The following is a 26,150-nucleotide window of genomic DNA, read 5'->3' as shown; positions in this document are numbered from 1 at the left end:
TTTTTCACTTGTTTCCAACCAAAAACAACAAAATCACAAAATACATAAAGCGCAAAAACAGAAACCGATCAAAAGCTTTTGCGAAAAACGAATGATTTATGATTACTACCGAAAAGCCAATACTGATTTAGATTTAGATTTTTTTGCACTGATAGCTGTGCACTATGCTGACGCCATCTATCAACGTTTTAAAAATGCATATGTTAAGCTGTGTGTAATTTCCGCGTTTTAAAAATGTACAAAACTTAAAACGCAGGGCGCATAGCTGAGGTAAAACGAGTTTTCAATAATTCAGCACGGTTTACGGACGTTTTACGAACGAAGCTAAACGTTCGCGTGTAATAATGTGAGGTTATTGAAGAAAGGTAGTGTTTTCGCGAGGGCGGTAACACCATAACCTCGAAATGAAGCATGAAAAGTCGAAAAACATCGCGCGGTGTAAGTGCCGATGACATTTTTACAGCTTTAAAACTAAAAGATTATTTATCATTCCTCATTTCCTCACGAGGTGAAATGTTTGCGAGAAAATAAACACAAATTTACATAAATGCATTTAATTTATATTTTTGAAGTTTCTTACCTTGACGATACCATCTGACGATAGGATCCGGTGAACCGCCATCGCTGGAACAGGTCAATTCCTGTCGTTTGCCCTCGGTGGTGGTGACGATCGTTCCGGGGGTAACTTGGGGTGAATGTGGCGCTGTCAAAACCGTCAGGGTGTAACCCTGCGCGTGCAAATTTGCACCTGAACCACCCGCTTTCACTTTACACTCGAATTTCGCATTGTCGCGATCGTAACTTGTGTTGGAAATCAGCAGATCGTAGATTCCCTTTTCAGGATGATAATTTAATCTGAAACAAAACAAAATTTCATTATATTTCACCCCTGTAATAATACTAATGTGTGCGTTGGGTTTTTTTTGTTTGAGAACACGACATTTATGCAGCAGATTTATGAAACTTTCACACTTTTCGAAATTAATTGTTCGAGTAGTCCTGGGCGGTCGTAAAGAATCGCCGAGAACAATGCGGGGTTAGTTATGTACTCGCCTATGCCGGCAACCAACCACACACACACACACACACACACACATGTACAGAACGAGAATACTTGGTAGATGAGATTTCATGCACTCACGTGTGAGCATTGTACGCGCATCCGGCAGCGCCAACAGAAATGGCGGCCATTGTGCATTTTTCTCACGTTTCCCACCCGCCGAACGCAAAATACAATTTATACAATAAACGACGTGAGAAGCCACAGCGAATAAAAGTTTTTCTGTATGTGTGTGTTTGTTTCCACACCCAACAATACCGAAAACTTTTAAAAAACTCCCGAAGACTTTTATTCGTCGAGAAAGACATAAATCGCATTTATTAACAAACGACGCCCAACAAAAATCTAAAATGACACTAACGCAAATATAGAAAAAAAAACCGAGTGTGCGTTGATTAATTTGTGTTTTTTTCCGGCGTCTCAACATGCAAATGTTGCAGATGTTATGCTTGTGCATAATTAGAATGTTTGGTTAGCGTCGCACATTTTAATTATGCAATCCTTTGATCGTGCTCGGCGGTAGGTATGCAACCCGCAACGCGACACCGCACCGAAAGGCACAAAGTCATGCGGCAAAACCGCGATTACCTACGACAAATTAAACATTAAACTCAAATGTTTACAACAAACAAATTAAAAAGAGAAAGCATAAAAAAACACACCGAGTAAATTATTCATAATACGTAATTAGCAATTGTAACTAATTAGCTCTTCTCCGTCAGTAAAAAATTCGTTGTTACCTGTTATTTCATTTCTATAAATTCATAATTCCGTTGCGCAATAAACTCGCAATCGAAGCAATATGTAATTGCAAGACGTAATTTCTTTATTTCTCAAAGGAAATAATTAGTTAATTATAGATCGATTACACGTAAATTACTAAACAAATTACGGCGCAAATCCTTGAGGTAATATTTTTCATTAAATTAAAAACTAATCATTTTAAATTAATTGATTAAATTACAACAAAAATCGTGCGCTACGCGAGTTTGGGAGAATCGTCGTGATGTTTGAAAGTTTGCATGAATGAACACATTGTTTTCGGCTCATTCATGACCATTTGAACGCAATTAACGTTTTATACACTCACGAACGAGGCTAGTTAACTATTACGGTGTGAAACGGTCGCATGAGTCATGAATCATGCTCAAATCATGCAATTAACGTAAATCCGTTTCCGGTGACTTTGAAAAGTCGCATCATAACATTAAAATTTATTTTTATTATTTTATGCAACCAAAAATACAACCCATACTAAAAATAAGTAATTGTATACTTGGTTGCCTATAGTATAATCCGTAAATATATTTTTGTTCAATAATTAAACACATTGTATACATAAATAAATTAAATTTCTCGACACCCGTGAGAAATCAACTCAGCTCGGCGATTCGGTGTGTCATGTAGGTACACTTTTGTGTGTGCGTGTCTGTATGTGTCGCGTCCTTCCGTCCTTCCCACCGTCTTGGCGCACAGGGCAATTAATTCGAGCGCGCATGGAAATTACGCTAATTGCGAACGACGTGCCGAACTGCCGAACCAGAGCGGCCAAAGCGTAAGCAAACCGAATGCAAGCAAAACGCCATCCCCGGTGACTGCGTATGTGTGTGTGGCGGCGAACGAATGAACGCCTCGATGATTCCGGAGGACGACGCAAAACCTATGCATTTCTTAGCTGTGCGCGGCAATAATTAGCGCCCTGAATTAAAACTAAATGCCGTATTTACATTTTCATCTAAAGCAAGATGTTTTGATATGTTAAACAAGCCAGAACTCAATTTAAACATTCAGAAAGACACAAAACTTACGTTTTCGTAAAAGGTACGTCTTAACGTAATTAAAATAAACGCAATTTTCAAATAAAAATATGAAAAAAAAAAAATTAAACTTACTTGTAATTAGGATCCAGTGGAGTATCTGCAATCGCGACATTATCATGATTTTGTTTGTTGTGCCTCGACCAATAATAAGTAGGCGACCCGCGCGACGTCTGCGGCGGGAAGCGGCACTCGAGCGTCACATCCTCCCCCTCACGTGTGTCCTTAATGTCTTCCGCTGTCGTCAATGTAGCACCTATAACCACAAGAAAAAAACACAATGCATAAGTAAACAATCAAAACTTTTTTTCCGATTGAATTGTTTCATGAAGTTAAAAATTGGTAGCACGTGATCGTCGCGATAAACAAACACGAAAGAAGTACAGAAAAAAATAAAATGGAGCACGAGTTACGGATTACCGACTTGTGCCGCTGATCGAAATCGGCCCCGAATGAAATTTAACGATTTATCGAAATCAAAGAAGCGGAACGTAAGAATAAAAAACGCAAGAAATCGAAATCGAAACCGTAATGGCCGATAATCGTGGATCGTGATCGAGTTCGACGCGCACGAAGTGGAATTTAACCGAGAATAAAAGCGCACCACAAACAAAAATTGCAATTGGAGCGGAAATACTACATTACGACCTTGATAAAAGACATTACAACAAGGGCCATCTGGTAACTGATAGTTTAGACGTTTATGTCTACGTTTGTTTTTATTATCGTTGTTGTTGTTGTTAAAAATAGCGTATAAAAATGCAAATTGTAGGTGGCGCTCGCGTGTGAAGTGGAAATACCCGAAAAATTGCATATTTCTCGCGTCGTCGAAGCGCGAGAAGAGAATTTCATGAATTTTCAGCGTGGCCTGCGCTCGTGTGACGGAATTCTTACATCCCCGGTTTCATCCCCTAACATGTGGACACTCACACAGACATACACCGCACACGCACAGTATCCTTTTTCTACGGCACGCTTTTTCATCCCTTTACTGCGCGCGTTCGTGTTTTTTTTTTCTCTGTAAAGAGAGCGAGCCGTTTGGGAATGTAAACCCGTGTAACGCGAGCTTGTCAAGCTTGTCAAATTCCCTTTTATCTAGTCCCAAACGCAACGCGGCGACATTTTAATGCGCATTTAAAATGTTTATATCCCTCGGGTACCTACTGTGCGAGATTTGCACAATTTACAAAACTTACGATTTCCCCGGAGTATAAACTAAATTTTTTTTCCTACTGTGAGTGTAAGTCTATATGGGCACTTTGATCAAGTAAACGCTGAAAAGGTAATTAAAATGCGCATGTATGCAACCCACATTCACACTCACAATCGCATATTGGGTTGCATACTATGCGTTTTTCTACACCACCGCAAAAGTATTACAAAAATTTCGAAAAACCAGATCAAAGCGTGTGTGTTATGTTTTCGGGTGGTTTTTTTCTCTTTTCCGGTTTAAAATCCTTACCCGTAGAAGCAGAGGCAATCCTTTTTTTGAAACAAAAGGAGTAAAAATGCGCCCGCTTGCGTGCGCCCTCAAGCATGAAATTCGCGCGCGGCTCAATTGCCCGTGCTGCATGCAACCCACACAACACACTCTCTCGCATATACACGCAAGCACAACTGGTTGCATACCAGCAAACAATACGAATCTTGCGGATTGCGCCTTGTTGCGACAATGCGAACGTGCGAGTGTGAATGTGCAAACAAATAAATGCCGCGCGTTTTGTTTGTTCGCTTCGCTTATGTTTCCCAAACGAACATTTCTAAGTGCGCTCGTACGCGCTCAACCGCAGCAAACCGCACAATTTCTACAATCACGTACTTTTACCCGTGTGCGAAACAAAACGGAAAATAAATCATTAAAACACAAACTAATTTAACACTAAACTAGATTCGTTCATGTTTAGTTAAGAAAATCACCTCGAAACATACAAAAAAAATGTTTGCAATGCATAATTTATTAACGAAGCTAAAATCAGAAACAGAATAAAAAAAGCATAGCGCTCAACCCACAACCTCAAATCGATCGCGGGCAAGTGTCACATGAATAAATTACGCGCCACTCAATCGACTTCCAACCGGATGATGTGGAAGTTGGTAAAGTGGCGAAGTGTCCGCCAACTGTTTAGTTTGATTACAACGTTTCATTGCAGTGATTGAAACATGAAACATCGATTTCCACAACAAATACAATTTAACCCCAACTTTTTATCGCATAATCATAGAAAAAGTAGCTGTAAACAGTTGGAAATAACAAAATAATAAACTCAGTTTACTTATATGTTTATCATCTGTGTGTAGTCAATTGTTTTCGTTTCGTAACACGTTCCAAAGGTGTCGTAACATGGAAATGCGCGCGCTCGTAATGTTTTTAATATGCGCGGCGTGCGCGTTGGGTTGCATAGTGCATACGTGCACGTGCAGTGCATCGTGCGTGCGATATTCATTTTGTTAAACAATTGAATATGCAACACGCGCAAGAACATGCTACGTGTCTTTGAATATTGAATTTTTACTTTCCTACGGCTACAGATAGCGAGCGCAACATAACCCCACTACAGACAACAAGTATATTCACTTAATAGCCGTACGTGTTTTATTTTATTTACTTTTTAAATAATGTTGCTAATGTTCTCGCTGCCGCTGATAGCGATAGCACTAACTATTGTTGCATTTATTATCATCATCGTTATGTAATGTTGGCGAATAGCGCAAAATGCTCTAAATATTCAACATGGTGGAATTGGAAACATTAGGGTACTTTAGTGTACGCCTGGAATAATTTAAGAAGCCATTACGTTTCGATTCTGTGGTCGACTCGGTTGCGTTCCGAGATGCACTTTACAAACTTCTTTAGGTGAAACATTTTAATAATTTATTTATTTACTTTTTTTCTGTTGAAGATTATAATGGCTGGGATCTCAAAAACAATAGCTATTATAATCTCATCACCCTTATGCCTCGCCTATGTTCATCATGGCTGACTAGTGTTTCAGTCTTTTCTTCTACGAAATTTAATTTTGATATTATGTTATGCATTTCATTCAACCAGCATCTACCTTTTATTTTTATATTCTTCAGTTATACCCAAAAAGGAAGTGGATTTTCTATGCAAGACAAGAGTGCCTATGGAGGTGCATTGTTCGACTTCTTGGGTGTTTTAACTCTAAATGTAAAACATTTTACAGCGAATGATGAACTGTGAACGCACACAATGGCTATTTTTTTCACAGAGCGTTAACAAGATGATTGAACAAACAAAGAGCGCTTCTTTTGACCGGCAAACACTAAAAGTACCAAGAGTATCAAAGTCAAAGAGAATAATAAGCTCGCAATAGACAATATAAACAATAATCAAGTAAAGTGAGCAGAGTGACCGAATATCGACGAAAACAAACAAAGCTAATGTCGAATAATGGAATAATAAATTGAAACACAATAGAGTGGTATAAACAGTACTCCTAAACACGTAGAGAGTGTTATTATTGAATAAGCAACGATGGCGATACTATAATTGGCACTTAACTTAATTCAATCGACAAAAGAATAACTAATATTAATCTATTCCTCTAAATTATTCAAAACATCACGTATTTCTCAACTATTATTAATTTTCTACTCGTATGGAAAATCAACAATTCCTGTGTCAACCCTTGGGTTATATTCAAATAGTGTAGCCAACTCGGGTGGTTGTTGTATTTCGAATACGCAAACTATTCCTACTGTTATCTATTTGAATTGCATAAATGCACGAATTCACGGCAGTCAGCCACGATTTTCCATGATGTTGGTTTTCACTTAGGCCGCATTACAGCCGTTCCCGGACCCCGAATGTATTGAATGCAGCACAGCTGCCCCCGAGCGTCGGCAAAGTTAAGCCATCTTATTTTCGATTTGCTCGTGGTGTGTAGCTGCATCCCGGAGGATATAGCAACGTTGTAAATTTGCAAAATTGTGGTTTTCCACTTGCTACCCTTTTCCACTGCCCACACAACTAATTAATAAACTAGAACAATCGTAATATTACCTATGTAGTGTAAAGTGTAAATTTGGTTGCGTAATACCTATATATATAATAACTAGTTATATTTTTGTAAACCATTAGATAAATATAATAAATATTGTTTTATCGATAAAATCAGATTAATAGCAAAATATTTTCGGAGTTGTTTTGATTGACATGCGCATTTCCGCCGCCACGCGAACGCAATTTTTTTGTTAAGCGCTTAAATCGAAGCTAATTATTCATCCATCAATCGCAAATCGAAAAATCCCTAAATTCCACGCACCGGAATATTATCGTCATCCCACAATTGATATATAAATATAAATATAAAATATATAAATTGCCATACGTATACGTACGTAAAAAGTCGTTTTGAGCGTTCAATTCATTTCACGCATTTAATTTATTTTATTTCGTGGAAAATACCGCCGCGAGGGTTCGAGAGAGGGTTGACTATTCCAACCTGTCATTAATCCTAATTTTAATGCGCAAATCGGGTATGGATGATTGTCAATCAATCATACTTTTAATTTTATTGCGTTTTGTCGAACAATATTCGCCAATAAACAGTCAAAATCATCTACCAGCGCTAATGGTTATTATTAATATTTTCCAGAAATTATCTGTCATGCAACACTGAACCCCCGCGTTCACATCAAAAATTAAACGAAGGCGTGTGCTATAAGAAAAATAATTATACCGTTCGATTTATATATTTAACACAGTGTTATCCAATTGTATATTTGTGTAGGTGTGTTTATGTGTTGCGATTTGTATTTATAGCGCAGCCATCATTATTAAATCCAGTCGACCGCAACGATGATTGTCCGGCGTGTGCGGAGCTGACCGCGCGCACGAACTGGATCGCGCGCCACAAACAACGTGATTTCATCGATTTATTACTTCCAGTTTCGATTTATCGACGAACGACGATTTCTTTCTCTCGCCGCATCGTTTCCTGTTAAAAAGTTAATCGCCTTCAGTTCCGAAACACAACTCATCATCAACGTCAACTTTTATCGACGCGATGCTTCATTAATCATTAATTTATTATTTATGTTGTTTAATTGTTCCTTTGTCTCAGGGTAAACCGTTTCTCTCTTTGTTAATTCGTTGCATTCAATTGTCTTCGTATTCCTACTTAACTCAGCTTAAGTTAACTTAAGAGTCGTGCGTTTTGAGTTAGTGAGTTAGATAGGTAGCTGTGAAACAACTAGGCGTCCGTTTCGCAATCGTTAGAAATAAGTAAGCGGTCGATCGGGCGCGAGTTGCGGCTTAAGTTGACTTAAGTAAGCAATAAGCGCGAGCGCGCGCGCGCACGAGCGACTTGAACGCTCGATCATGGCGGCAGCCGCGGTGCGCCGGCAAAATGTCGACGAACCGTTGGTGTTCGACCACTCGACTCTACCTCCGCACTGCTGTGGTCAACGAGCAACAAGTCATTGTTTTTGGCGCGAGCTAAAACTCTTCGGCTCCGAGAACGCCAACAAAGACCAAGAAAGGTAAAAATCTTGTTTGGTCGTAAACCTCCTTTTAAATTCATACAGTGTCCTCACAAAACGCTAAAATTCCTTCAATAATAAATATTTTATGATGAATTTATTGCTACACTTGGTATAGTACTTTTTTAAACGGGTATCCAATGCACAATGCATTGGAACCGGTTTCTTGGTTGACCACCGCACCACACCACCTTCCATGGATTTATTTTTTTTCCTCTTGGAACCACTCCAAGTTTTCTTTTCTTCGCCACACACAACACACTCATATGGTTGTGTTTGCCGTCAGGCAGGAAACCAGTTTCCAATGTTGCCACAATGACCACGGCTCCCTTTTTTTCCTGACAATCTTCCATCCCACTCTCGCCGGTATGTGCGTTCGAGGTCAAAGCCAACTGCTCCTATCTTCTACCATGCCCATGTTGGTTTACTTTAGCCTTAAGTTAAGTAAACTCACAAACTTCGGCATAAGACTGAGTGTATGATAGAAAAATGATACCTCGATTGGTGTGAGTGAGAGATGGGTAGAGGTAAGATGACGACGGAGATTATCTTACCGCACACCTGCCTCCGTATCATCATCATCATCATCATCACCATCATGCGACTCACCGTTGCACATGCGTTGATTTTCGTATCGTAAAAAATAAATTTCGAAGCAGTGCACCGGGCCCGAAATTTAATGAGATGGACCCAAAAAACACAACTTGTATCAAGTTTCATTAGCATAGCTTTCAGCTGTGCATACAAGGTGACTTAAGTCAAGTGACTGAAAAGTCTAATTTTAAAAATCATGCGCTCATTAATCAAAGAATATTTTTAAGTCACTTGTGATCGTTTTTAATATTTTTTTCTCATTTGACTTAAGTAATATTAAGCATCACGAATTGATTTGAATTTCGCTCCACTTACATCTACTCCAGTTGAGGCTGGAAATTGAATTTGCATCGCTTTGAAATGCATCTGGTTTACATCTGTTGTGTTCACGTGGCGTCTGTTTGCGAACGGCATGTTGAAGCTGTGCCCGCGTGTGGTTTCTTGGTTTTCCTTTCCTTTCTGTTTGCGCCGCAACTCTTGGCGGTGACTTGGCAACACTGCGCTAGACTTAAGTCGATTGGACTCGCCGTGCTGCGCCATCAGGGTCAGGTCAACAGACGCACACCTCGACCACGCTCCTTCGTCTTACCTCACTTCTTCATGCAAGCAGTGAAGTCGTACAGAAGGCCAGAGAGTTAAAGAGACACAAGCTGACTTAACTCAAGTCAGCAAACTTTATAATAACAATCGCCTTGTCTGTTGGTTATTACTTTTTGCTCACTTGTAAAACATGAGAAAAATCGAAGAGTCTCTCTTTTCCTTTTGTTGTACGTACGATTCTTATGAATTTTATGGCGGCCGCAGAAAATTTACGACCCTCGAAGTCCATACAATGCCTCCTCCCACCTTCATTTGCTCCTTTTCCGCGGTTTTGGTGAGGTTTCCGTTTGCGTCTCGAGATTTATTGCCCGCACGCGGTCGGCTTCCGATTTTTAATTTTTAATTACTTTGTTGCCTTTTTAAGATGATTTAAACTTCGCTCTACCAAAAGGAAAAAGAAAATAAAAAGATGCCAAATAATCCCAAAGAACATAGTTTGTAGCCTGTGTTGTGTAATAAAGGAAAATATTTCTCATTTTAATGAAGGTCTTCTTTTTCCTTCATTCCTTGCTTTTCCACCATGATGTTTTTCTGGATATTTTTACAGCGATGACAATCTGTCCTTCCTATATATTTATGACCACGGTTTTAAAATCCTTTTTTTTGACGTCTGCTTGAGATGACACGCCAAGATGGCAACCGTCCGTTAGACTAGATCGTCAACAAGAATTAACCCACGAGTTTATTAGCAACTCGCCGCTTACATTTTACATTTCATTGCAGCAATACGGCTGCAATTCGTTTTATACTGTGACGTTGTAGTGTTTTGTTTCTTCAGCACGACGCCATGAAACGGGTTTATCGCTTGTTTACTCGCTTTTTCTGCTCATTACAATTGCAGCGAAAAACTCCGGGAAACGACAAATGCACAAATAATACCCGACCAACGGCTATTATCTTATTGGTTATTTTAATGTCGCGCCATGAGATTACACTTTTTCAAAATGGCCGCACCGCAATGAAAAAGTCTTATAAAGATAATGACGGCATGTTGGCGCTGGGAGATTGTAGGCAACCAAAAAAGTGCGAGATGATTGCGTCGGGTAAAAACCGCACTAATCACGCGACACAACCGCCTGGCTGGACACTTAAGTCAGGTTTGACTCGAAAGTAAAAACGCATGGGCATTATTTTATATTATTTTGTGTGAGCTCGAAAGAGAAATCAAGCGGAAACCTAGTGTAAGCCCTTTTTTCTGTTATTGTTTTAGTGACTTAGGAGTTGGCTTAAGTCATCGGAGAGTAAATAATTCCGTATTAGTTCCAGCAGCGTATGGAATGTGCTGGAACAAATCGCAAAAAAGATTTAATTCTGTAGTGACGTCTGGACTTAAGTTATAACCACTTAAACCGCATTAAAAACTAAACTAAGTCATAATGACTCAAATGTTGACTAAGATATTATTTTTTATGTAGTTTTTGCAATGTGACTCAAGTTAAGTCAACGTCTTGCAGCTTTTTCGTTTTCTTCGTTTTCCAAGAAACTAACAGCGAGCAAAACCTACGCTCACGTTTCTCACTGTTTGTTCTTCTCCTACGACGGCGTCGTTTTTGTGTGTGCATTGTGTGTTTCCCTCGGCGATCGTAAAGCATCATCGGGTTACAACGCTCGGGAACTTCCTAAAAACCACGATGGAGCGTTCGCCTTTTGAGTTCGTGATGTTTAAAGTAAACATGCACGTGTAAACAAACGCAACAGTCGCACTTGCATTTGCACTTGCATGTGTAGGATGTGTGTGCACAGAGTGCACCAGCAAGCGCCATTTTGTTTGACTTCTCGACTCTCTACAGTTTGTTTTGTTTTCCCAAGTCAAAACTTTATTTTTGCCCGCTTTAGAAACACATTGGCACTGCTGTGATTACTTTTTGATGTTCCCACAAGATGGCGGACTCGTTTATTTTTATATGTCCGCCATTAACATGCGAACTCCCGAACATCAGCTGTGACTTTCTTTTTTCGAATGTATCTGATGTCGCTGCTGTTTGGCATGCTTCAAAGGTTTCCGATGGTCTTGGTTGGTACCAGGGGGTGTCGATGGAGATAGAGATGTGGGACATATTTTATTGAAATCGACGCCGTGCTCGATTATTATTCCAAACATCACCTCCGCGACTTCCTGCGGTGTGCCGTGTACGCGGCTGCTTTTATTTTTACGACGTCTTCCACCCTCAACCATCTTGACTCCTCTTGACTTCCCACTGAATTCCTAGCTGCTTTAGCTCCTTAGCGTTATCTTATCGAGGTTTACATTACGTCTTCCAATGCTTTCCATTTTTCCATTCCGCGCGTTTTTTTTTACGCTCCTGCGTGTTTTTCTTCTTTATTATACTGAATTTTCATATTTCGATATGGCATGAATATATCCCCACATCCACATAACGTCATCCTCTCGTTTTTTCATTCCGGCGCGATGTATGCAGAGTTTTTTTCCGTGGAATTCTCCATATTCGAGTGCGCGTATTCGTATTCGAACAGATGGAATTACATTCGAAGCTAAGCGAAGGCGCGGCACACCCGACGACGATGACGACGACGACGGGATATCGACTTCCATTTCCCGCCGTCGTTGTGTGTCATGGCGGATGCTGTTGCGTCTCATCTCGTCGTCTTCATCACATTTTTGCATCTTATCATAATAATTTTTTTTCTGCCAGTCGGTAGTATTCAATATCGAATAATACACCGAAATCCACGCGTATGAACGAATTTACGTTTCATACGAAAGCTTCACATTACCAGAAATTCAAAGAATTGGATTTTCAGACTACCTGCGTTCTTCTTTTTACAAAATAAAGAAAAATTCTAAACATATTTAAGCCCAGGTCAAGATTGTCCAGCATCCCAAGATGTCAAACTCTACGAAAGATCCCACAACAGATATGGAGTTGAAGTTTGAATAGAAACTTTTCCAGCAAGTATATGTACCTGATCCGATGCCAACAAAGGTCTCTACCACTAGAAGAGACAACGCAGCAATAAAAACTTTTAATTATCCTAAACGTCTTTTATCGTCGACGTCGATCGAATATTCCGTCGCTCAGTCATTTTTACGACCGGCTTTTATGTTGTTACTTCCAATGTGATTCTTGATTAGATGTAAGATATAACCATATTAGCAATATTAAAAATATGAAACATATATTATTCTCCGTTTTTCCGTTTTGCGGTAAATTTTTGTGGGCAAAGTTTGAGCGTAACCAAATTGGACATATCATGTCCTCCAACCTTAAAAGGCACGAAATTTATTTGATCTCATCCGGTGAACCGATTAAAATGCTAATTAGACTCTGAGTACTCTGGGCAAGTGAGCAGTGGAACTTGAACGCCAGCTGCTTCTTTCCATCTGCCTTCCACTTTCTACGTGCGCGGCGAGGTTTCGATACACATTCGTTTTGGAAGACTTTTCGCTTCGCTTTGGCGCAAAATCTCTTCGCCTAATGAGAGAAGAAACACTTGTAAGTTATAAACTCTCTCTCGTTCAGATGCGCAGCCGCTGGGGCGCTTCCGGTCGGACTACTTTATTTTATTTTTTCGCCTTAGATTTTACTTTTTAAATTTACATTTTATTGCATTAAATTGCGGCCAAACAAGCCAGGCAACTGTGAGATAGTCCGAGCGCAAATTAAACGTCAGGCATGAAACGCTTCAAGACTTCAGGAAAACAGCAATTGGTAAAAACAAAAATTATGATATGTTGAAAAAAAAAACTTTGCATCTTTAAGTTTTAATCACTTAGAAGCTAATTCAAGGCAGAGAATCTCGCTTCGGAGCTGACTCGCTGCTAAAATATTAATTCGAAGGGATTATTTACTAAAATTATGACGTTTCCTTACCTGCCGGCGCAATTAGAGGAAGTTTTAGGCAAAAACAAAAACGCGCAGAAAAGTTAATTACATCTAATCTCGGCTTACTTGCTACCTCACTTCTGGATTCTCTGGCGTGGCTTCTGCTAGAGCTCCAACTTTTATAATTATTGTAATTATAAGCTGGCCGCGTTTCGACATCGCTAAAATTTTCGAAGCGAGCGCTCTAAATTAAACTATCTTTTTACCGCTTCACCTCTTTGGCTTCTTTTTTGGAATTGCTCAATCTTCAATCTTCGAAGTTATGCTACAGCATTCGATCATCACCTGGGCGTGATCGTGATGGCTGATGGTCGTCGCTGGAAGTTGAAATTCTAGTTTCACGGCCAACACGAGCATACACTTGTAATTTATAATTAATTTACCAGCAACCAAGGCAAGCGACGCAGAGGAGGCTTCTTGAAGATCAGATTCCAGAGCAAAACAGAGAAGATCACTGCAAAGCGAGAAAGGAAACACCTTCTGGCAATCTTCGAAGACAACATTCTGTCCTCCTTCTACATCTTTACATCTCTATTGATCTGCGTCTAACTTCAAGTGTCGTATTATTTATGTGCGTGTTCCTGTTTAAATACGCTCCAAACATGCAATGTCCAAACCTTTGCTCTCTCGGAATCGAAATTGTGTGATGGTGAAATCGGTGCTCAGGCTCGAAATAGTCAAATTAGAGGTCTGGTGAAATGCAGTTGGGTGTGGTGCCCGCTAACGTTCGAACAAAACGCCAGCGGACGCCATGAACCGGAGAAGCCAGCGCCGGAGAAGTAAGACAACGCAAACGCCTGCGGCGAAGGCATGGCCGCGCATTCGCATGTATAATACGCTTACCACTCGAGCGTGTAGCACATTCGAGTGCATTGCAATGCGTTCTACTTCTAGCACACCGTCGATCATTTAAACATGGCGTAGCTACATACAAAATCAAACAAAACATGATTTGTGGTTTTTGTTTTTCGTTGATTATTCGTACTTACACTTACAATCGCCGACGACTAATCCCATACACACTAATACAAGTTGATTAGATTTTCTACTAATTTTCTACTGATTTCTCCAGTGAGATTCAATTTACTTCCGAATCATTTGAGTCGCTATTCAAGTCTGATTTAGCAGCGCTACACGCTGCAGATTCATGACTTGTTGATTCACCATGGCAACGCATGATTGTCACCATGGAAACAAAACATATTCCCCCTTCTCTATACTGTAGAACATTCTAGAAGGCTTTTTTTTCCGCACGAGTCAGTTGCGTTGTTTTCGCGTGACAATAAAAACCGTTCGGGAAAGCGAGAAGCTGTGGCATTAAATGCCATGAAAGAGATTGCAAAATGCAATTGCAGCACGAGCCAAAAGTCGCTCTCCGCTCTCTCGAAGCGGTTAACTCCGAGTTAAGAGATTGCGAAATCTAAAATCTCGAAAGTAAACGCGCGCGCGCACACGCTCTAACGACATCATCATAAAATGGCCGCCTACAAACGCGCCACCATTCTAATATATGGATGTTTTACATTACGTTTCCGGTTTGCTACAAATACGAGGCACTAAAAATGCGCTGGAATTAGAGCAACTTGTGATTCGATTCGATAGCGAATTGAATTGAAAATTTTCACAAAGCGAAATTGAGTGTATTCCGCGTGAAATTGACGTCATCGATCAAAAATATGTTATTAGATAAAAGTAATAAATCAACCTTCGTCATTTCCAAACGTGGGGGATGGAAAAAAGCGCGCGCCTCGTTTGCCGTGCAAACATTACACCTCGCCTCGCAATTTCACACTTTGCGTGACACGGAAAACCGGAACAGCGGAAGGAAAGCCTTCGCGAGTCTATTAAATTTCTTTCATCCTCTCCAAGGCGTAATTTTATCAATAATTCGACATTTGACAGATGACAATTTAACCTGGAGCATAACCTTAAAACACCCACGCTGTTTTTCCTCATCATGTTGCATCAAATATCACGTACGTACTATAAAAACCACCCCTTTAATTCGAGGCGTATTCGTTTAGTGCTTCTTTTTAAGATTTGTACGTTTTTATTGTCTCTGGATGGTGCGCCGAGGGTTTTTATGCGTCTGTGTAGCTTTTATTTCACCACAAGACGTAAAACCCGAAATGGCCGAAAGAAAACCTAACGTCCGAGCAATTATCTCTTCGCGGGTGTGTATCAACTGTATAGATCACCCAATGCGCACACAACACGGATAGGCAACCAAGTATACTCACACGCGTACTGGTTGCCTATCTCTGGAGGAAGGGGCGGAGCACCCGCGACTTCGGATGAGCACTAATGCTTTTTATTGCCGAAAACGAGCCGATTTCGCATTTGGGTTTAGAGCTACCAAGTTTAGCTTTAGTTTTACTGTTACGGTTAAGGGTTGGTTTTAGGGTTATGCGATACTTGCTCTGTTTCTTTGATTTTTTTCATTCTTCGTTTATTTCCGTATTATTTTTTTTTAATTTATTTTTGGAACACTTTGTATATGTGTGTACTGTTGGTTGCCTATTACCTATATTTTTTATTGTTGCATGCATTGTTTGATGTCATTATGCAAATCTATTTTCGCTCGGCGCTCATATTTATCTCGGCATCTTTTTATTGTTCACCGGGCCGTGTATCTCAGCGAGTACATCTTAATAAGCCTTAACTTAGCATAATAACGATGCGTAATGGGAAATATCACACGCGCTCTCTGCGGACAATGCAAGTTTCACACACTCTCGAGACGCGTGTGTATCGGGTTGCGCGCGGTGCTGCTACTCAAATTGCAAGAATTAAAAAAACGCGGTAAGTAAATAAATGAAACTTTACACGTTTTCAAAATATACTAAACATGCATCAACATGTGCAACACAGACTCAGCATTTTTTTAAATTTATTTTTTCAATTTTTTTGTTTCGGTTTTTATTTAATGTATTTTTTGTACATCTTTAATTTACCTCTTTCTCATTGTATTGTATTGATATTTAGTATCTTTCAATTCATGCATTTATTGTGCACAATGATATCTTTTTACAAAAAAGCAGAAAAAAAGCCAGCGTATTTCTTTCCAAGCAAATAAAGCTCAAAGAACCTGAAGCATTTCACAAAACGCAAATGTTGGAATTGTAAAAATTCCAAGAAATTGCGCAAAGAACGAAGGAAAACATCTCATTATTAAAGTTGGTTCTCCTACGATTATTCATACTTTTCGCGCATTTTCATCGCAATATTTTTCTACTCGAGTTTTCATTAAAAATGTGCCTTCATTTCCTCAATTCTCTGCACAATCATCATTAAAATAAGTTCCATACTTTTTTCATTCCCAGGTAAAGCAGTCTTATTAAATCATTATTTAAATATGTCACCCAGAGCTATTATTCTAGGTTATATTCAAACATAACCTCAAATTCAAATGACACATAGACATTATTTGACATTTACATTTTTATCGCTCGAGATCTTCTCAAGATAACTTGTTTGTAAGTTATAATGATAAAGAATAATGAGTAATGACTAATGATTTTGCCTCAGCAGGTAATTACGACAAGGGGATGAGAATAATTAATGAATAACCTAGAAAATAAAGGTAAGTAAATTTAAGACTTTTTTTTATTAATCATCTACTAAACAAGAAAAAATAATAAGAAAAAAAAATTAATTACATGAAATTCTTGCATAAATACACATACAGTGTGTTTAAAGTAATAAAAAATTAAAGTTTTATAAAAGTTTTCAAAAGTATGCATAAAAATTTTTACTTTTTAGTGACTCAAGTAGTTAATTGCGTACGCCGATAATAATGTTATCAGTCGCAATGAGAGAGTGCGGCCCACCCACACGTAACGAGCACGCGTCCAAAACTAGATAAGCATCATCAAGTCTCGCGGTCGAAACTTTTAACTTTTCAGCCGTGGCTCGATTCGCCTCGGTCACGACTTTCCGACCGGTCCGACCGCAAACAGCAAACACACACCATATCGTGATTCTAGGACTCTGGCGGTTTCGTTTTCCTCCGCACGAGCGTTCATTTACAATCAGTGACGCCGAACAAGATCGAGAACGTCAAATTTACCAACTTACATTCAATGTAAGCAGAGGCATTCAGTTAGCGTTATTAGCTTGATCATGCGCACGGCGAAAAGTTACGAAAACAAGCACTGATCAAAACCGCAGCGAATCGTGTGCGGGGCAATGAAGTCATTCAACAAACACAAACACAAAGGACGTGAGAGATGCACCCAACTGAGAGCGTGTCAATGATGACCCAAACAAATAGAACTAGGTTTTTATTATTTTTGTTGAAAATTGTTTTAAACTAGGTTATAACTTACGATTTTTAAATCTATAATATAAAAATGAATCGCAAAATCAGTTGGTAAGCGCATAACTCAACAACGCCTAGACCAATTTGGCCAATTCTTTTTTCAAATGTTTGTTAAAGTCCAAGGATGGTTTTTACGGCGAGAAAAATTCGAATAATTGCCGGAAAAACCCTAAAGACAGCTCTTTTCTATAAGATAAAAGTTGGCATTGAGATTCAATCATAGTTATAGTTAAATAGTTGAATCCGAGATGGCGCGCTGAAGTGCATTATTAGCAATACTTTATATAATTAATTTCTTTAAAATAAAATTGCGAATCTTATTGATAGAATTAACACATACTATGTCTAGAACAAGAGAGTAAAAACAAATTACATTTCTATTAAACACTACCGGGACGAAGTCACGGGCAAAAGTTAGTTATAATATATAATATAATCTGTGAACAATTTACCTGTTTAAGTATGTTTACGTTTTACAACTTGGCAACACCGCAGGTAAAAACTAGGCAACCAAATGTACATGTGCGCGCGTTATCGGACGCGTCCTAGCGGACGTAACGACCCTACTATACCGAGGACTAGAAACAAAGCCGAGCGTCGAGCGCCAATAAAACGCAAACGTTGCGGAAATATTAAACGCGTATCCTCACCGAAAGGACAATCACATTCTCAAGCGAGCGACATCAGGACTAAAATAAGCACCACTACATGGCTTACCCATACAATCTTAGTGCAAAACTACTTAATTATTTTATGTTGTTATTTTGAAACTATTCGACATCAGACGGCGCTGTTTTATTTATTGTCACTATAAATGTTGTAACTTTTTAATTTTCGGTTCAGTTTACAATCAGGATTAAAAAAGATGAACTTGATTAGCTTTGTTTGTTCTTCTTCTAGGGGTAGTTATTACGTTTTATTTTGTTGAGCGCCGGCGAAAATTGCCTAATTAAACGGTAAGAATCGCGAGCGCGTGGAATTGTCCTATTGTCCCGGCGTCGATGGTCTTTTTTGGACCGGGATATAGCGCGCATAAAAGCGTTTATCTCTTTTGCGGGCCGCGCGACTAGCCGCCACGTTTTACACCATGCGGAATTTCATGCGTTATTGCGTCGCAAAAGTAGCGACATCTACAATAAAGTAGACTAAAACTTAAGCGAGCGGACGAAACTGTTACTAAAACTACATTAACCTAAAAACTTTTTTTCTAAATCTTATTAAACACTCTCTATGTAGATATTTAATTATACAGAGTGTTTTGTTGATTTTTTTATGTGTATGTTAAATATATTAAGACGTCATGCAAGGTTTCATGAATTTTCAGCAAATTTTATACCCAGAAAGATTTTTATCAACTTTCATAGTTAATAAACGCATTAATTAAGCAGGAATTAATGGCGGATAATTACAGGCAGTGCATGCTCGCACTTTGTACGCGATTACAATTAAAATTTCCGAGCGAATAAAAATATTTACCTATCGTGTGTAGAGTGTCGTATTGGACATTCGCGATGACGTGTTTAGTGGCAATTCATCATGGCCGCCGTGGGGTTCGTGCGTGTTCGTAGCAAGTCGTCGCCTTTCGCAGGAGACTCGTTAACTTAAATATCTTATTTTTCATCAAAGCAAATAATATAAGAAAATAAAAATGGCGGATAGTGTTTTATTGCATGGTTGGTTGCCTACACTCCACTTTTGATTTCGTATCTATTTTTATAATCTCCTAGAGAGTTTAACATCGTGAGCTGTTTCACTTTTATTGTTATTATTTTTATTATTTAACGTTTTTACTTGTATTACTTAAGTAATACTGACTTTTCTTACTTAATAGCTACTCTACTTATTCAACGAGTTTTATAATTATTATATCATCATACATCGTAATAAAACACGATTACATATAGATTAAAAAGTGTATTATGCAGGTTCTGAACCACTTCTTATGAGGGCGGAGCAAATTCTCATAATTTTTTACATTTTCCAGAGTTTATATCAAAATAAAAATATAAAAACGTTAATTTAACACTTTTCAGTGATTTTAATCATAATAAAACCAAAAATAGTCATGTTGTATACTTAGCCGCCATTTTGTTTCCTTTAAACTTCATGATACTGTTGATAAAAGAAGTGGAACTTACCTAGAATAAAAAAAGAACAAAATTAGCATAAAATATACATTCAACTTCAACAGTTTAAGGTTATGTCTAAATTATTTTATGTTTTAGGTTAGTTAGCGTTACTTAGTGTAATAATTAACATCGCGATAATGAGCTACATGACATGGACGTGTCGCAGCGTGCACGATATTTATTTTATTTAAAAATAAAACAAATATTTAAGGTAAATTCACTCAAATACAAAAATATAATAATAATAAGTACAATTTGTAATAAGATAAATGACTAAATGACTTCAGAGTCTATATTTTTTTGTCGTTTGTATTTTTATTCGTGCCGGGCATTTGCAGTCTGTTCCGCCTTGGTTTTTATTCGTTTTGTCTCGCATTCAGCCGGCTCTTTGACGATTTTTTGCGCTCGCGGGTAATTAAATCTTTTCTTCCGGCCCCCATCGCAATCGCATCGCGTTATCATTACGTGTTTAATTTTCTCGTTTGTCTTCTTTTGTTGCGTCTCGTCTTATATCATCTTTTTTCTTCTCTGGTGCTGATTGTGTGAGTGTGTGCGCAGCGTAATTTTCATTTCCTCCACATTTCACCCGGCTGTGTTTCTTTTAATACATTTTTCGGTTGGTTTCAGTTAATATTCCTGTCTTGTGCTCTTTTTTCCGTGCTTTACATTTTCGGACGACGACTTTGAATGTGATTTTCGGCCGTTTTAATGTCTTAATGTTTTCGCGAGCCAGAAAGCAATTTAAACGCATTTTCCGCGCGTTTTCCGCCGAAAAGAAAACGTTCCGGGAGTGTCAGTAGGCTGATTTTATGAATCTTATCATTTTCTTTACAAAACGTATATAAATTTTAATTTAGAAACACAGACATTGCACGCATTTTTATTTTTTTATATTTTTTGTTCACTTTGTTCGTGTCACTTTTTATCATCGCCTTGTTTAATGTGCTTCTTAAAGTCCGTGTTCATTCATAAATTATAATTTTACATAATGAAATGTTATGAAAAGTCTTGTGCCTTGCTCGCGTGCAAAGCGTGAAGCATAAAGCGCAAAAACGTCTTTTCTATTGTCTGAAATTAATTGCCGTATGATACAATAAAATATTACACACAAAAACCTAATAAAAATTATGTTAATGTAATAAAAATGATAGCAAACAGAAAAAACAATTTAAATCTAATTAAAAATATCACTTTTTTCGTCAAAAACATTTACAAGCTCCGCCTTTTTATAACCTCAAAAAATAATACAAATATCATCCACTAGAGGGCGATACATGTAAAAAATCAAAATGTTTTGACTTTTGTATAAAATGTTTTGAGTTTATTTCTTGACTGTTGATGTTTGAGGCTGCAGCGTCTGCGTCTCCTTTAGAGGTTAAGATAACGGTACAGCCTCATACGACCTGAACACGCGCCGTACGCAAGATCGGCGAGTTCATTCGACCGGCCGCGCGGCGCACAAATTGAAAACGAGCAATTTCGATGCTTCTGTGCTCGGCCCCAAGAAACGCCTTCCGCGCATAACTGTACAACGGTGCTTCCCGCATCGCATCTCAGCACACTCATTAACATATCAAAAAACACGACAAAAAGTGCTCGCGATTGCTCAATTTTTGCTCTGGAATTAAAGTAGAGTGAATCAGCGGGTTCTTGAACACTCATCATCAGTGGGCGGAGCAAGTTGGAGATATTTTCAAGTTATTTCTGTTCCGGTATTAAGAATTTAAAACAATTTAACAGTTTTACGTATTGTTTTGGTTTGTGTCTTGAGCAGATGTGCTCGAAATGAAAATAATGTATGTTTGTGAAGTTTTTACGTTCGTGCGCATATGCAAAATAAAATGGCAAGCATACGTTTCGTACGTAAGATTTATTTTTTTTATTCCTTCCTCGGAGCCGTTGCCAGTCGCAGACGCTAAACGTTTACGAAATACAATTTAAACTTTTTTACCCCTCGGCATTCCCTGCGACTTACAAGAACAGGAAACAAGTTAAGCATATTTATATTTATATTTATATTACAGAAATCTGTAATAATAATACTAAAAAGAAAAAGAAATCTGTAATCAAGGATATTTTCCGATCGCAGCGTGTAAACATTAATTTCTCTCGTCGTTTTTCATACAACGAAAAATCCTAGAAAAATATGTGAAATATTTGACGTTCGAATTGAATCAAACTGAAAGCATCGTGAGTATATCGAGGCGGTAAAGTGTGGCAAGATTGATGGCGAAAATATTGCCACCCTTCAACTCTCACCCCTCGTCCAACGAAACGTAAGCAAAGAGAAGCAGCTGCGCATTTGAGATAAATCTTTTCAGGCTGCAGTAAAGGTCTAGAGGACAAAAAAAAAACTTGTAGAGAAAATTGATGAATCGAAATTTGCCGCCACCGAGATGTAACTAAGGTGCAGCGTATTCAAACTCCAAACATGTGCGTATCTCAGATTATCCCTTAGCTAGGACCTGTCTAGACCTATCTTGTCATGTCCTGTTTACATTTGTATTTGCATTTGCATTTTGAGATGTTGTGCGTGCGACTGATTTGGGACAAGTTGGATATCCGTCAAGTGAAACCACAGGAGGTCCTTAAACTGCTGTAACTGCTTTAAACTCCTAGGAAATCAAAACTTTTTTTTTGCGTGGAGTTTAGTTGAATTGAACTCGCAAGAAAGTTTCTAAATTGAGGAGTCGAAAAATGAATTAGAATAAGGATAAAACTAAAATAAAAAGAATTGTGATTCGGTTCAGGTTGACACAAAAAAGACAAAAACTAGTTGAGCAAATGAAGGAAAGTTAAATTGTTTTCAGAGGATGCCATGATAGGATCAGGATACGCCTCAACTTCCGACTTCCGAAACTTAAGACTTAAGGGTGCAATTTATGCATGAGAATAATTTTCATTCAATTCCTTTTTTTTCTTATATATGTTATGAATATTTTATTCTTTTTGCTGCATTCCTAGAGAATTTTTTTCTATTTTCTAAATTTCCCTAAACACCACGAGATTTATTTCTAGGCCAAAGTGTCCGTAATAGTCCGAGAAAGTCCTGAATACTCCAGAGAGGTTTTCGGCTCGATTTGTTGGCAATTTACGTACAAATCTTTCAATTTATGCCCGCGTTTCCATTTTCGCTTCTTTTGCAACGCGCAATTCTTTGCCCATTGTGGATTTTCGATTTTCTGCTTTTCATTATTTTTTCCTTTCACGATTCGTTTCTTCTTCTATTCTTTGACCTTGCCTCGCGGGCAGGAAAACAAGTTTTCGATACAATATTTTCGCACGCAACGTATATATTTTCTTTCGTTCCGGCACCGTAGGTTTCGTAGGCCTCAGGTGGTCGCTTCATCTTTTATAGATTTTTTTATGCCGAAATCTTATCCATCCCTCAAGCGGCTATTTATGATTCAATCAAAATATTGAATTTTATTTATTTTATTCCACATGACTTCATACCATCAAACGCATAACATCTATTAAAATGGCTGTGAATATTACAGAAACCTGTAATGTCGATAACATAAAAACCTGTAATACGCAGCAGAATTTGTTTTCGTATATTTTAATATTCTAGTGATTTTTTTAAATCAAAATTTTGATAAATAAAAAAAAGTATTCGAAATGTCACGTTTAGTAACAAAAACTGCCGAGTAAAGCGAAAAGCCGAGAATGCGAGACGAGATAAATAAATGATTTACATATTTTTACGCATAACACACTTTTTTATAAGCTTTCATAAGCCATACAAGTCGTTTGCTACTCTGCAGATAAAAAAAAAACGCAGAAAAAAAAACTAGAATACATATCAACATTCGAACACTCGACGAAAAACATTTTATGTTGTGCCAAACATTCGAAGAAAAAAATAAAACGATATTTAATGCGATCCATTTTACACTATACCTACATCTGGCACGTGTGCGCCATTTTGATTTCATATACTTAAAATATCATATTGAAGATTATATGTGAACATTCTATTAGGTTGTAGTTTATTCCACGTTCGAGAGTGTTTTGTTCGTAGTTAGACAATGGCGGCGCGCCTGGTGCCGCCATGTTGCTTTCATTATCTTCGCGTACGGTGTGTGCGCCCGCTACATATTACATTATTCTATATTAAATATTAAATGCTGGTCAGTTTGGCGGCGAAATAATTTATCAAGCTTCAGAAAACAAAAGCGCTTCAACACAAAATGAACACAATTTAAGGTTAGAATAGAATAGGATGACGCAGGAAGAAAGATGGCAGCCAAATTTGATTATTTTATGTGTGATGACGTCAAAGGGTTCAAGTTCAAGGAAAATAACATTACGAAAATGTTATTTTCCTATTTTATTGCGTAAACTGAATTTTTACATTTGAAAAAATAAACCATATGCAGCCAAATATACAAACATACACTGGTGAAGTTCAGTAAAAACAAAACAAAGTGAATAAAACAATTGAAATGTGGGTGTAGTTAAATTTTAAGTGGTATTTTTTGTGTTAATGTTTAGTCACGTTTAAACATAAGAAAACCTCAAAACAAACGAAAGCTCCGATAAGAATCCCGATGGGAAATTAGTCGCAATGTGCCGGTGAGCTTTGTTCAGCCTTGAGGACTTGCTGGAAGGAAGTAGAAACAAGGCACAATCCCTAAACGCGACGAAATTTGCCTAAATTCATGTCCGGAACTTGTAACACGCGAAAATTAAATTTTCATCACTTGCAATTGTTCGCAAAGCTCATTACATTATGTAACATAATTTTTCTTATATTGAAATATTTTAATTTACATGAATAATGCACAAAGGCGCTTTTTAAAGCGCTCTCTCAAGGCATTTGTGAAACATTTAGGATTATTATTCTACATATTTTAATCCTGAAAGCTTTTATATTGATTCGTGTAATTATTTGTTTACTTTTAGTGATTCTCTGGTTAAAACTGAATTTATCGTTTGAATTCAAGCGGATAAAACCTGGTTGAAATAAAAATCGTCGGGGGACTACTAAAAATCCTTAAAACCGCCTCCAAAACGTCTTAAAAGTCCTACAACGTAAATTTCCCGCTTTTTTCTTCTCTCTTTTTCGTTAAGTAGGCGGAAAATTCGAAACCACAACTAAACGTCTGATATTCACATTCCCAGTCGTCCTCTATATCCTTTTCGTCTTTGTTGCGCTTTTTGCGCGGCAATTACGCAAACATTACGTAAACATTAAATTTGATCCGGAAAAACGCAAGCGCTCCCAGTGGACGATAAAGAAAGTATTAAAAACAAGGACAACAAAAGCATGGAAAGGATAACGCACGGAAAGTTCACCAAAAACGTAAGTTAAACGCACGGCGCGCAATGAAAAAGAACAAGAAGAAGAAAAACGAGGGGTGAGTCGGCAGGCGGAGTCGTCCTGCGAGGACATTAAAATGCGGAAGATGCTGATCTACCGACCAAGATACCGCCGTATTTAAGGACCCGTCGGGAAGGAAATGTTTCGCTGGAATATGTTTAGAGGCAGCCGTGGAGGAAGTCACGACGAGCCACAAAATGGCGCTGGTTGGGAAGGAAAATAATGGAAAGTAACGCAAATAAAAACACAAACCGAGGGACAAAAAAGATTTAGGGAGTTATCGATAATTTGTTGCTGCAGACGAAACAAACCAGAATGTATCAAGGACATTAAGGACATTAAAGACATTACACGGATAATAATATAAATTACAAAAGAAGGAAGAAAGGAAAAAAGGAAAAATTTGAACATGATCAGTTAGAATCTTGTAATATCGGTTATTTCATTAAGGACATTACAAGGATAATCAAATTAATCAGTAATTTGCCAAAAAATAAAAATAAATTAGAATATAAAAATAGATAACTCAGTATTTAGCATATAAAACTATTGTAAAAAAAGGTCCTTAAGAACAAAAATATCCCATATTTTTCTTTTTGATTTAGAAATTTTTTTTTAATTTTTTGATTTTTTTCGTAAATTTATCAACTTTTTCTTATTTTTTTCAAAGAAAATTACAATGTAAAAATAAATAACTCAATATTTACCATATAAAACTATTCTTAAATAGGTCCTTGAACCCGTAAGAACAAAAATATTCAAAAATTTTTATTAAAATAAATGTTTCTTAATTTTTTTTTTCTTTTTTTTTTCAAATATTTTTTCCCCAAATTTTTTCATTTTTTCAAGAAAAAAAACTTTTACCACACATTAAATATGATAACAATATGTTGTATAATGTATACGTTGTTCTGAGTCAATAATTTAGTTTCACTTGGACAAAGAAAAGGCAA

General features: G+C 37.8%; 1 protein-coding gene and 1 long non-coding RNA gene across 3 annotated transcripts in view; both read right to left on the bottom strand.

The window, feature by feature from the left end:
* Positions 1-26,150, bottom strand: part of ed (hemicentin protein echinoid) — a 50,778-nt gene that overhangs the window by 10,243 nt on the left and 14,385 nt on the right. For both annotated transcript variants that reach the window (XM_065299973.1, XM_065299974.1), the window contains exons 2-3: positions 2,953-3,133; positions 581-855 (exon numbers count right to left, since the gene is read on the bottom strand). In XM_065299973.1, the coding sequence (XP_065156045.1) occupies positions 581-855; positions 2,953-3,133 (456 nt within the window). The remainder of the gene's footprint in view (positions 1-580; positions 856-2,952; positions 3,134-26,150) is intronic.
* Positions 13,285-14,546, bottom strand: LOC135803921 (uncharacterized). The gene is made up of 3 exons (XR_010550910.1): positions 14,411-14,546; positions 13,805-14,345; positions 13,285-13,738 (listed from the first exon to the last, which is right to left on the bottom strand). It is a non-coding gene; the product is annotated as an uncharacterized lncRNA (long non-coding RNA).

Source organism: Atheta coriaria, unplaced genomic scaffold (genome assembly GCF_025399875.1).
Source record: "Atheta coriaria isolate IRGN ID8LTWV9N9 unplaced genomic scaffold, Caltech_Dcor_3.1 hic_scaffold_3_pilon, whole genome shotgun sequence".
NCBI classification, from domain to species: Eukaryota; Metazoa; Arthropoda; class Insecta; order Coleoptera; family Staphylinidae; genus Dalotia; species Dalotia coriaria.
The sequence above is the reverse complement of the archived record's forward strand: the minus strand, read 5'-3'. Positions and strand labels throughout refer to the sequence as shown.